General features: G+C 39.3%; 1 protein-coding gene across 4 annotated transcripts in view; it reads right to left on the reverse strand.

Annotated features, from left to right (window-relative positions):
• The window catches only part of arhgef25a (Rho guanine nucleotide exchange factor (GEF) 25a), a 75,575-nt gene that overhangs the window by 9,971 nt on the left and 51,992 nt on the right, over positions 1-13,612 (reverse strand). For 3 of the 4 annotated variants that reach the window (XM_041798864.1, XM_041798863.1, XM_041798866.1), the window contains 7 exons: positions 13,100-13,210; positions 8,298-8,336; positions 7,812-7,936; positions 6,160-6,226; positions 5,672-5,775; positions 5,441-5,510; positions 4,098-4,187 (listed from right to left, as the gene is read on the reverse strand). In XM_041798864.1, coding sequence (XP_041654798.1) covers positions 4,098-4,187; positions 5,441-5,510; positions 5,672-5,775; positions 6,160-6,226; positions 7,812-7,936; positions 8,298-8,336; positions 13,100-13,210 — 606 coding nt within the window. The remainder of the gene's footprint in view (positions 1-4,097; positions 4,188-5,440; positions 5,511-5,671; positions 5,776-6,159; positions 6,227-7,811; positions 7,937-8,297; positions 8,337-13,099; positions 13,211-13,612) is intronic. The other variant, XM_041798865.1, reaches the window with a different exon arrangement.

Here is a 13,612-nt window from a genome sequence, read left to right on the forward strand (position 1 = left end):
CAATCCTTGATTATGAATGCAAGGTGATATAGTCACAAAACAAGTAATTTACACAGGTGAAACAGAGCATTAGAAAAAAAGACAATAAAATACAAAACATATACATATATAAGCCCAAAAATCACCTTTTTACCACCTTTAAATTATTAAATTGAAAAAAACATCCTTATTTAGAAAGGCCACATTCTTATATAAAAGATGTATGAAACACTGTTCAATGTTTCCCACAGAAGCAAAGTTGGGCAGTGGGAGTGGATGAGGGGTTTCTTTTATAGGTTTTTTGTGTGTGTCTGTGCTCTTTTGACAGTTATCATCAGCAGTACTTTGTATTAAGATGCCAAAATAACATCACTCCCCTTAAGCTTCAAGCTTGGTAGCATACTGCTGCTTAAACAACTGTAAATCTTTATTTTACATCACTACTCAAATTAGGGGATGTGTGTGGTTAAAAGATTAAATTTGTGTATCAGATTTACAAGTCGGTTAAACTAATGACTTATTATGTTCTGTAAACAGACTTGAAATCCCAGTCTGTAATTCTCTTTTAAACTGCGACGAACCTCCTGCCACTAGAGGTCGCTGTAGCTTCAGTGATTTATAGCTGCCTGCCTGTCTGAGCTCTCCCCTGGCACTTCACTGGATGTAATTATGAGAAGCTTAGCAGTTAGCATGATGTAGGAACAGCACAGTATGACCGTTTATTAAGTAGTTAATGCAAATAAAGTGGTATGTAGGCTGTCGAGGGTTGAACTCACACATAGCAACTGAACAGAAGTGAAAAGGCCACATATCGAAGCACAATATTAATCCTCTTTGCAGTGGCCCTGTGATGAATTTGGCTCTTTTCTAAGTATTTTCTCTTCTTTAAACTAGTCAGTTATAGGACACTTAAATTAGTGCTTAGCCAAATGGGGAAATAGATACATAGGTACATCCTTAACTCAAATGGTGCATCTACTTTCCTGTTATATTTTCTGAGGCCTTGAACTCTGAACATGATTGCACTAACTCAATTCTTCAATGCCAAAAACTACAGAAGTTTTAAAAAGATCTTTTGAAAGGAAACAACATTAAAAATAATGGAAATTGTTTCAATTTCCATTATGAGCTCTATCTATCAATAGTTTTAATTTTTTTTTGTAGAGAATCAAGCAAATTGTTTGGCCAGCAGCCAAACTACAGCCATAATGGCTTCACAGTAATCCTTTGGGGCTAAACAGATGAGTGAGTAAGGTACCTTTAAAGGACAACTAACAGACTGAGGCTGTTTTTATGTGTTTGGCAACATGGCAGAAAGCATTCCTACAGTTACAATGACAATAAAACAGTATTCACCCCTTAGATGTGTAAACAGCCCTTTTCAAGTCCAGCCACAAATTCTCTATTGGATTGAGGTCTGGGCTTTGACTCGGTCACTCTAGTACAATCATCTTGTTGTCTTTAAACCTTTTCTGTGTAGCTTTTGGTGTATGCTTTGAGTCATTGTCTTGCTAGTTCTCTTGCAGACTAAAAAGATAGTCCTCAAGGATTTTCCTATATTTTGCTGCATTCATACTATCTTTATAAGCCTTCTGGGGTCAGCTGCCAAGAAGCATCCCCACAGCATGATGCTGCATCACCCTGCTTCACAGTGGGGATGTTGTGTTTGTGGTGATGTGCAGTGTTTGATGCCCACTAGACACGGCCAAAAAGCACCAGTTTGGCCTCATAAGACTAAATAACTTTCTTCAACTTGACCATGGAGTCTCCATCATGCCTTTTGTTGAACTGTAGTTGAGATTTAATACAAGTTAATACAAGTTTTCTACAGTGGCTTTCTCTGTGCCACTCTCCCATAAAGCTTTGACTGGTGAAGAACCGGGGAAACAGTTGTTGTATGCAGAGTCTCTCCAATCTCAGCTAATGAAGCTTGTAACTCCTTCAGAGTAGTCCTAGGTGTCTTGGTGGTCTTTCTCGCTAGTCTCCTTCTTGCATGGTCACCCAGTTTGTGAGGGCGGTCCGGTCTAGGCAGTTTTACACATATTCCTTCCATTTCTTGATGTTTGATTTAGCTGAACTCCAGGGGATGTTCAGTGCCTTAAATTTTTTTTGTATCCATCCCCTGATTTATACTTTTCAATAACTTTTCTCCTGAGTTGCTTGGAGTGTTCTTTTGTCTTTATGGTGTAATGGCAGCCAGGAATACTGATTAACCTGTGACTGGACCTTCCAGACACGGGTGTCTTTATACTACAATCGCTTGAGACACATTCCCTGCATTCAGGTGATCCCCATTTCACTAATTGTGAGACTACTGGAAGCAATTGGCTGGACCTCTGTTGAATTAGGTCAATCACTTTAAAGAGGATGAATATTTCTACAATTATTTATTTCACCTTGATTTCACCCATGATTTTTTATTTAATTGACATTACTTTGTAGAAATTGGTTTAATTTTGACATTAAAGAGAATTTTTGTACTCAGTTTTGGTCAGAAAAGTCAAATTACATTGACCATGATTGATTTATATAAATCTTTAAAAGGGTAAAACACCCAAGGGCAGTGCATTGTTTTTATAGGCACTGTATTTGCTTAATGAGCAGATGAACAAGTATACGTAATGAATGGTCAGTGAGTTTAAGCTAAGAAACAAAAGAAACAAGCTCAGCCTTAAAGGCTCTTCTTGCCACAACTATAAATTAAGATCAGGGAAGACAATTGTTATTTTTTTGATCCCTAGAGGGAAAATAAAGGAGTTGTAGGAACAAAAGTAGCAAGTAGGTAATACAAACACAGATTGAAATAAGATTAGAAAAGATGAATACAATTTAATGAGGGGCATAGGAGATGTGTATGTAAAGAAGATACTTATTTATCTTATTCTATGCAGAGTTAGGCATGGGTAAACACTTTTAGTAGCCCTAAATCCCTCATCAGTAAGAACTCCTCTGTCCAAAACACTAACAGTTAAATAATCATAGCCCTGTGCTAGTGGCTATCTGAATCAATCATCATATCTATCTCTTGTCTTCTAATATACTGCTTATCCTGTACAGCTGTCACTAGGTGGAGGCTGTGTGCATCCTGAACAGGTCACTAGTCAGTCACAGGGCTGAGATAAAGAGACAAACGACTAGTAACACTCATACTTACACCTGTGCTGCTAACTTTGAAATACGCATTAACCAAGCAGGCATTTCTTTGGACAGTTGGAGCAAACAGAGGTGCACAGAGAGCAGCTACATGAGGATGCCATGCAAACTCAAAAACCCTTGCCTGGATTCACACAAGATCCCTTCTAGCTGTGAGGCCACAGTGCTTACCACTGCACTGCTTAATTTTAGTTTGGTTTATTCAGTCATAACACAACACCAAACAATTTGCACAGTATAGACATTTCAAACAAAATCAATAGTCATGTGTTGAATAATGACTGAAAAGGCATAGGCAGAAGCAAACTGCTTATAAAAGCCTATCCTACATTTTCAACTTTTTAAGCTACCAACTTCCAGAAATGCAAAGAAACAGCAACAGATAATCAATCACATTTATACACTTCAAAGATGGCTTTGCAATCCATTTTTTTGAAAACCAAAAAAGAATTACATGTTTTTACATTTATATTGGCATCATTACAGAATTTAACTCCAACAATGGAAACACATCCCCTCTTCATACCTTTTTTAGCTTTTTGTACAATAAATTTACAAACACTTCTGAGATTATACGGACTCTCCTGAATTGAAAAGAACCTCTGTACTGAGTCAGGGAACGTTTTTGACTTTGCTTTGAACATCATTTGCATTGTTTTATAATAAAACAAATCATAAAATTTCATAACATGATAATTTAGAAAAAGTGGATCTGTGTGAGCATAGTAATCAGCCTTATTGATGGTACGTACGGCTCATTTTTGTAGTTTTATTATTGAATTTATGGTTGTTTTAAAGGTAGATCCCCACAGTTCCACACAATAAGGTATATAGGCCTTAGAATTACCACTGCACTGTCTTTGCAACACAATCTTCTGGAGCATTTCCCAAACTGTGTGCCTCAATCTGTCATTTACAAAACTAAACCTCTACAAAACAAAATGAACGCATAAAGGTGTACTCACCTCAAAGTAAGTCTCAATGTACTCTGAGACGATGTGCTCTGACTTGGGCTTGTTCTGACAGTACACCACATACATATGCAAACGCCTCTCCTGTAGTACAACCCACACAAACATCTCATTAAAAAACATTCAGTTAGAATAATGTGCTAATAATTAGCTGCAGAGTAAAAAAGACCTCACTGTGATAAACTGAAAGCTTACTTGCATAACAAACAAATGAAAAAGTATCTGAAAAGCAGCAACAATGAATGAGTGTGGGTGCAGTGGGTGAGTGCCCTTTAAAGCTTTCTGGTTAGCGCCTACTCTTCTGTGACTAATTAGCATTGAATGCAGACGTGTTAGCCCAAGCTCTAATGGAGTAACATGTAGATGAGCGTTAGGTGATGTATAATTTACCCAGGTTACCCTCTGTGTAACTAGAGCCTTTTAGAGCCTTCAGATATACGGCTGCACCTAGCAACAGGCTGCAGGCTTCTGTAACCTAGAGACCAGTGAGCAGCTCCGCCTGAATATGGACATCATGTCACCCTGCAGAAAGTGAAAGAGTGCACCATGCACGGAGTGTATACATGTGTTTATATGTTGCATGTGTGTAAGTGTGCACACATGTAACATATGTCGCTCTGGTTAAAAGCAGATTCTGCTTTTCATTAGGGCTGTGTTCCCGCTCTGCTTGTTTTCACAGTTTGACACCATGCTTAGATTTAGTTACAAGCTTCTTTATTCCCCCTGCACACTTTTAAGTTGATCGTCCTGTGGGCTGACCATTACTAAATTGTTAAAGAAGCTACAGAGAAAAAGAGGGAATATTACAGAGGGCGTATTTAAAAAACAAGGGAAGCAAAGTTAGTGCATGTGCCACTACTTAACCAATAAACATAAATCTAATTTTGCTCTCTTTATAAGCCATGTGACTCTTTACCTGCTCATGCTCTTTGCTTCATTCTTTCGCAAAGATAATGCTTGGTTGAAAGCATTCATATCAAAGAGCCAGAGCTGAGCGTTTGTTATTGCTCCTCTTATTCTTGTTGTCTTTTCTGCCTGTTTTTTCCCCCATGTTTCCTGACCAGTTCAGCCCAGACTGGAAATCTGCCAGTGTGTTGTTCCTTTGTGAGTGAGTGTGCTGTTGTAAAAACACAGACGTATCAGTAACAAGGAAGTGGAAGGAGAGACGCTGGCAGCAGAGAGAGGAGGAGAGAGGTACGGTGTAGGATAAACAGGAGCTCTGCGTGTTTTCTTAACTCTATTTACACTCACGCCAAACAGCACAAGGAAGCACACCCAGACACTTCCACTGATGTGTGCGAGAATAAGTGTGCGCCTGCAAAGATAGTCGTACTCACATGTTTAATGAAGAGCTGAGCCAGCCTCTCGGGCTCTGCCAAACACTTCTCCAGCTCTCCCAGGAAGTAGCTGCAGGGAGAAAACACACAGTCAAACACTGAAATGCTCAAAATGAAAAGTGGGATGTGTCCTGACCTTAAACTTTTGTTCACCTCTAAGCTTCAAACTCTGCAAATCTATGTTTGCCTGCAACAAATCATTTTTACTTGTGCATTCAAACAGTAACTTACTCTTTATGCCAGTCAAATATTTGGTGAATGTTCCCAAAAACAATCTTGTCTTTTCCCTTCATATCCTCAGGTATTCCTTTGGAGTTCATCGTAGCCATGTAGCCCTGCAAGGAAATGACAGAGCAGCTGTTAACATCACCAAAATTAATACCTATCATACCTCTGAGTAAAACCAGTTAAAATGTTGTTCTATGACCTTAACAGTCAAACACTTTTATTTACTTTTAAACAGTAAAAACATCTCCGAACCAGAAGTTATTCAAAGCACCAGAGGACAGATCCCCCTGCTACATAACACTCTTCAAACTAATAATTCACAAAATCTCCTTAAGAGTGGAGCATGTGATGGAGACAGACCAGAGGAAGAAGGAGGAGGAAAGTGATGAAGAGGATTTAAAGCTCTGTCAGACAAACTGTGTGGATGACTAAGTTCCTTCCTCTCAGTCAGAGCTGAGTGTGTGCTTTAGCTGGCAGACTATGTGATTTACCTCCACTATGAGCCCAAGGTCTACCACATAGTGCTTCTCCGTCTCTATAAGCTCCTTCAGAACGTACCTGTGAGAATACAAAGAGGGAGATTAGAGTTAGAGCACATTACTGTGCACAAATCTTTGGGAAACTTTGTTTTTCAGGTAAAACTTCCTAGTGATTTTTTCAAGAAAGGATATACTGCAAAATGAACCCTTTCAAGCCAATTGTATTTTCTTGAAGGCTTATGCATTTGTGAGTAGCTTTAGGGGAAATGAAACAGCATTGATCTATTACATTAGATACATAGTGTATTTTTATTTTTGTGTCATTAATTTTAAATCAGCAACTCTAATGTTAAGTCAAAACCTTAATTCAGTTTCTATGGGACTTTTTTTATCTGCATGTCATGGTCTTTATCATCAAATGGTTATGTTTTTTATTAATTTAAATAACTGAGTTTAATGTTAAAATAATAGAAACTGTGAATAACTCTGGCTGAGGCCCAGAGATCCTGAGTGGAGATAGGACAAAGTTCCAGAAGGACAACCATCACTGCAGCCCTCTGCTGATCTGGGCTTATGGTGAAATAGTTTGCTAGAAGCCTCTCCCTAGTGCAAAAATGACAGCCAGCTTGGCTTTTATGTGGAGTTTTTTGCAAACTTCAAGCTGGCTTTCATGTATTTTGCACTGGGGTCCATCTGGCCCAGGTTGGTAGAAGGCCACAGTGATGGTTGTCCTTCTTGAACTTTGTCCCATCTCCACACAGGATCTCTGGAGCTCAGTCAGAGTGGCCAGGGAGTTCTTGGTCACCTCTCTGACTAAGGCCCTTCGCCCCCGTTTGCTCAGTTTGGCTGGGTGGCCAGCTCTTGGAAGAGTCTTCTTCCATTTGTGAATTACAGAGGCCACTGTGCTTTTGGGATCTTTCAGTGAAACAGAACTTTTTTGTAGTCTTCCCCTGATCTGTGCCTTGCAATCCTGAGCCCTGCAGGCAGTTTCTTTGACCTCATGTCTTAGTTTTTGCTCTCATATGCATTGTCATCTGTGAGGCCTTCTATAGAGAGGTGTGAGCCTTTCCAAATCATGTCCAAATTTTAATTTACCACAGATGGACTCCAATCAAGGTATAGAAACATCGCAGCAAAGATCCAGAGAAATGGGAGAAAACTGAGCTAAATTTCAAGAGCCTGAACACTAAGGTCTTTTTTTTTAACTCTAAAATTCTGTTTTATCTTTGTCATGATGGGTAACTGAGTATAGATTGATGAGGGAAAAAAATATTTTTTTGTCTGTAGCATCAGGCTGCAAGGTGACAAAATTTTAAAAAGTGAAGGGGTCTGAAAACTCTCTGAATGCTCTGTAAGATAAAGTTAAGGTTTCAAGCATTAAAATGACTAATTAGAAACGATCTGATGATCTGCTTTGCTTCTGAAGTTCATTAATATTATTTTTCCTCTGCTTAATAACCCTTGAAAAGTCACTCATATAAGTTTTAATTTACAGTTATTTGACTTTTTCTCTTCCTCCAGAGAAACTTTACCCTCCATGACAGCTGCACTCCAAAGCTCTGCTCCAATATAATGTTGTTTGTGCTTGAACACATTTATTTACAGAATATGTAGAAGGATTGCATTGGCAGGAGTGAGGATCTTTGCACTGCTTCAACACATACATGCTTTTCTCTAAGGCACTCCTCCTCTCCTCCTCAGTGTCGGCGGCGGCAGACCATTGGCTGGAAGTGTCATCTATTAGGACCGAGCTGCTGTCATCTGGCAGACCGCTGCTGAACTGAGTGTCCTGTGGAGACACAGACAGACAGACAGAGAAAGTTTTTGTCAAAGGCCTGCTCCAGTCTTTGTGGATCATGTCAGGGACAAAAGTAAGCATGGAGAGATAAAGAGCAGAAGAGGGAGGATAATGATGCAGGTTGCCAAGGTGACCACGGAGCGCAGAGAAAGGCTTGAGGAACAGAGATTGAATGATAAGAGGATCAGATTCAGATAGTTGCTGTTAATGATCCGTGCTTCACATCAGCCACAGATAGACAGAGAGAAAGAGATGCAAAGATAAAGAGTTCAAAGGAGCAACAGGCTGGTTAGGACGACAAATAAAAGCGTGAAGATTCTTGATGGAGGAAGAGGAAGACGAATGCAATTACCCCACGCCCACTGGCAATGTCAGCACAGCTCTGATGTATCTGTGAATTAATAAATGTTATTTTCTTCTTCTGCCACCTGAGGATTCAAGTGCATGTGTAAATACATCACAGGAGAATCTTTATTTTTAACCTGGTAGAAGCACGTCAAATAGACACGCATGCAGGATAAAGCCAAGGTTGCTCTGCTCTAATCGATTGTGTTCATGCGTTACATACATGACCTCCTTTTCATGCTTTTTCCTGGAATTGATATCACTTCCTGTGGGGGTCCTGGTGCAAATATAGAGTCATTGTGCAAACAGCAACAAAGCGTGCAAAGGCTGAAATCCTCACAAGCTCACTGGATGCATGCTCCACATCTACAAACAACACAAATGTTTGTGTAACCTATTTTTCCTGCACAATAAGCACACTTATCACCTTTGAAATGACTCGCTTCATCTCTCTGTACAATTTTATCTCTTTACACACGACTTCCCTCTATTTTTAGCCATTTTTAAAGGCCTTTCACTCTCTCCGGGTTGTGCAAACATTTAAAAGCAGCCATCTGTCTTCACCTACATCTCTGTGTCCCTTTGTCCCAGCCGAGCAAAACCTCCCCACCCTAAACACACACCGTGACACCTTTAATCCCCCGGTCTCCCCTTGCAAGCAGCAAATGGAGAAATAAATAGATTGGAAAGACAGACACTAAAACAAATGGAAAAAAGGAGACAAAACGTTCTCCTTTTTTTCATCCAGGCTGGTTCAACTTGTTCACCTGCCATCTTTGTGATTAACTTTCTGGCGTCTACAAGCTGTTGGCTTTCTCTGCTGTCACACTGACGGGAAAAAAGTATGAAAGAGACAAAGCGAAAGCGTGTATGAAGAGACACAGAGGCTCCACATAGACCCTCGCTCCCCCTGCTCGTCTTGCCCCACTAGGAGAGCTTGAGCCTAGCTGACAGGTCTCGCTGGCTCCCTGATCACTTCCAGATGTGCTGTGGCAAAGCCCACAGGAAAAATTCCCCTGTCTACTTCTGTAGCAGCGTTGCTTTTCTACTCAGAGGCTCCTAGAAAAAGATGACAACTGTTTTTATACAGGATAAGTTTCTGCCTAAAAAAGCTCAGTGAACAAAGAAGCAAGATATATTTTGCTCTACATCTGAGATTTGTGAACAATCAAGCAGGATTTTTAGCCCTAAATGTTTGATAATAACATTTTAAAAATGTCCTGCACAGTGCTGAATTATTATTCCATTATTTCATAGTTAACACTAGTGATTTGGATTTATTTTATGCCTTTGGGGACTAACAAACCTCTCACTCTAGAGCACATAAAATGTAGCAAATCAGCAAAGTCAATGTGGCACAACTGGGGTTTTCATATAAATGAAAACAACACCTCTGGCTCAGAAAATGGATGTTTTTATCAAGCAAAACACCAAAAAAACATGCTAAAGCCTGAAACTGATTTGTATTTAAATTCCCAGTGGCTGCATCATCAATTTCTTATTTTTTAATGAGATAGAGCAAACAATTCCAAGAGCCCATGGATCCTGAGACATGTAATCATAAATCAAAGCTACAGTACAGTAGCAGACAGTGCTGGAAATGCAGTTTAACAGCAAGATCTCACAACAACAGCATGCTTATTTCTGTTCCTGTTTCAGTTCTTCGTTGTTTTATTCATCTGTTTGTGGATAAGACCGACTGTACACACTGTTCCTTAGGGAGGAGAATTCTAATAAAACTGAGATCTGTACTTCAGGCATCCTTTTAGCTTCACAACCTTAACATTTTTCTACTGATGGAGAAACAATAGAAATCAAAGTATTGCTCCTTTTTTTTAATTAGTTCTGACTGCATGAAGTAAAGGGTGAAAAAACAACAAAGCTCTGAGATAAGTGACCTACATAACTTAATCTCCTCTACCTCTACCTCTCTCTCCAAAGATTGGCTGTAAAAATACCACAGCACTGAGGTAACCCCTCTGATGTAATCATATTAATGGATTTTGATGTGTTTTTGACACTGAAATTAGGATTTAAGTGCTCTGGTGTCGATTTCACCTGCAGGACATCCTCCAAAGAGCCCACAGGCTCGGATATCAGTACCGATTTACTCAGTATTGATAAAGTTCAGGCAACGCTGATTCATGCAACAGCACTGCTGTTTAAGTGAAACCTGTTCTCTGCTTCCTAAAAGGGACTTAAAAACCCTCCTTTGCCACAAGCAACCGGCTGTGAGTGTTTGATGGAAAAATGAAAGCGTATGTGCGCACACAGCGTTCTTTGTCCGTTCACACAAACGGAGTCATCTTTCATCACATCTGCTGTTTTCATGCTATTTCCTATCTTTCTCCGGGCATGTTCTTTTGTGTAACATCTTGAATGTGAGTCATACATCACATAGGTCGCTGTCTGATGCTGCCCCCTGGTCCTCTGGTGCATCGATCTGCTCAGGGAGAGCCTTGTATTCATTAAGACCTCTTTACAAATGTGTGTTTTTGCATGTGTGTGTTTCAGGATATATTTTGTGCATGTGTGGCCAGGTGTGTATCTGTGCAGCAGCAGAAGAAAGTGCAGCTTTGATCTTAATACACTGCGCAAAATGAAACCTAAAAGGTGCATTTTTCTCATTTCCAGTAAAAATATCTTAAGACACTTATGGACTATCAGCCTTATTCACCTGCAAGTCCAGGTAAATGCCTCATTTAAAGATATTAAACACAAAGAATGAGGTTTGATTTTTTTTTAATAAGTAAAGACAATCTGCTATTAAGGCAAGCACATTTTACCTGATAGTTGTGGAATGAGATGTAACTTCACTGGGCCTCATTCACTCATATTTTTAAAGATTTTTCTTAAACTCAGGCTCCAGAAATGTCCCAAGAGAGTCTCTCTTTTGCCTGAAACATATGCATATTTGCACATTAAAAGAAAGTACATTCTCATGTTGTGCCAGCCATGTTTGCACACAGACATCTTAACTTTTCTCTATCATTATTCTTTTCAGACCACTTTTGATTTTTTACTCTTTTTCACAACAGTCCGAGACATTTCAATGTCTACCTTGCACTAAAACTTTGTCACACACTATTCTGTGCCCATGCAATCTGTGGGTTTCAACCAGGAACAAATAGATTAAGGCCAAAATGTATTACTATCATTGTAATCACAACAATGTAACAAGAAAGACCACTGACCAAAATGAAACGATGCGCTCCATCTCTCCATCTGGGCTCAGCACTGTGACACACAACCTTGTGCAAATAACCCACATAAAAGGGCTCTGTCGGGATGGATGGATCAAGTGTTTTCTTTCTCTTTAAAAAAAATCATCTTCTATTAAGGATTTAATAGGAAGCTGGGTCTATTATAAAACACTATCTCTGTGGAGTGTCTATCAGGCAGTGGTTTCCCTTCAGCTTTAATCGAAGGCACTTGCACCCCAGGCAAAGAAAACACCACTAGTCATTATATGTGCCAATAGTACAGGGGATCACTCCTACATTAAAATCTGACCTGAGATCAGTTTTGTGCATCTTTTGTCTTCACAGTACAAGACCATCTGACTCATTCTTTAAGGGGACATAATATGCAAAAAACACTTTTTCAGGCTTTTCTAACAAAAATATGTGCCCCTGGCCTGTCCACAACCCCCTCAAGTACCACATTTTTCCTAATTAGCATAGAGAAACGTCCTTTTAATGCCCATATAAAGGCATGAGAGCCTGAAAGGCCATGTGCACATAGGCACACAGAAAAACACAGAAGTGGAATGATAAGTATGAAAAGGATTAGACAGGCGTAGTAAAAAAATGCCAAATTGAAAGATTCAAACAATTATCTGCTGGACACAAAGTTAGAAATACTGTAGTTCATAACTGGATGTAGTGGTACTTGAAATGAAACCCAAACATACTAATCTATTCACATGATATTTAGAATCATCAGTAGTAGATATTAAATATACACAAGTAGATCTTATTGTATTAAATAATTGTTTTATTCAAGTACTCTCACTAAAGGGCTGAATTTATATCAGTAAGTGAACATTTAGTTTTCAGATCAAATACTAAAACAGAAATTAAAAACTGATAATGTTTAATTTATTTATGTTTACATGTAGTAAATTTAAAACACAGTAAAACATAATTTAAAATTGTGTTTTATGGGAAGAGGGAGTCTCTTGCATTTCAGCCGCTTCAAAGCTGGGGTCGGTGCTCTCAGGAAGGGCCAGTTACATACAAAGGATGTTTCAATGGATACTTCCTCACAAGTTAATTCAAAGAAGAAAACTGGAGCACATGAGTCACTTGTATTCATTTGAATCAGGTAGTTAGGTGTCCAAACGTTAGTCCTCTGCACCTGATTAAACTGCATAAAAGTGGCTTGTGTGCTCAACTTTCTTCTTTGAATCTGCTTCTGAGAAAGTATCCATAGAAACAGCCTTACTATTCTATTGTGTTATTCTTACTCTAGCATATTGGAGTGCTGATAACTATTATCATTTCATCCTGGTATATCAGCTCTCAAATCTGTGCAAGAGTGTTCTTGAGTGTTCTCAGATTTTGTTCTTAGCTTACAACAAATCGGAGAAAAGAAAAACCCTGGTGAATGCCAAAATCGTCCTTAAAAATATCTTTTCTTAGATTTTTGCAGTTGTAGCATGAGTCATTCACAGTAAGTACAGAAAGGTCATGTAGGCAAAAGAGTTTCAAGGTTTTCAACCTGTAAAAATTTGCTATTTTTAAGCTTGAAACACTGATTTTGCTTTTTGTGATTAATTTTTTTTTCTTGTACATCCTGCAGGCTGACCTGGGTGTTTGGCAGTGACGTGCAGCCAATCAGAGAGTCTGTTATGTAGTTAGGAGCCTGAAGTGTAGCAGGTGACAGGTCCTCGGGGCTCGCCAGGCCATCTTTCCACTCCTGTAATACACAAAAACACACACATAGTCACATTTGTCCATAGAGTCTGAACAACACAACATAAGCATAATAGGGAATCAAGGTAGCAATGCTCATGCAGGCATACATACAGACGTGCAGAGAGGCATGGGCAGTGACACAGAGAGCACATGAGTCACTGGTCCTGCAGGCTGAGCCAGCAGTGCTGCTCTTATATAACGACATTTCCACCTGCCATGATACTTCGTGCAACTCTACATCAAACCTGTGTCTCTGCTCATATTCAGGAGCTTCCCTTAAACAAACAGCACAGTCAGGATGTTGGCTTTGGTTTGAGTTTATGTAAGGCTGAGACTCTGAATGTTTACTTCTGAACCAGTTTATATGAGGTCTATGCGATAAGGCAGGGTGGGAATTATTCTT

The sequence above is a fragment of the Cheilinus undulatus genome, linkage group 11, assembly GCF_018320785.1.
Source record: "Cheilinus undulatus linkage group 11, ASM1832078v1, whole genome shotgun sequence".
Classification (NCBI taxonomy): domain Eukaryota; kingdom Metazoa; phylum Chordata; class Actinopteri; order Labriformes; family Labridae; genus Cheilinus; species Cheilinus undulatus.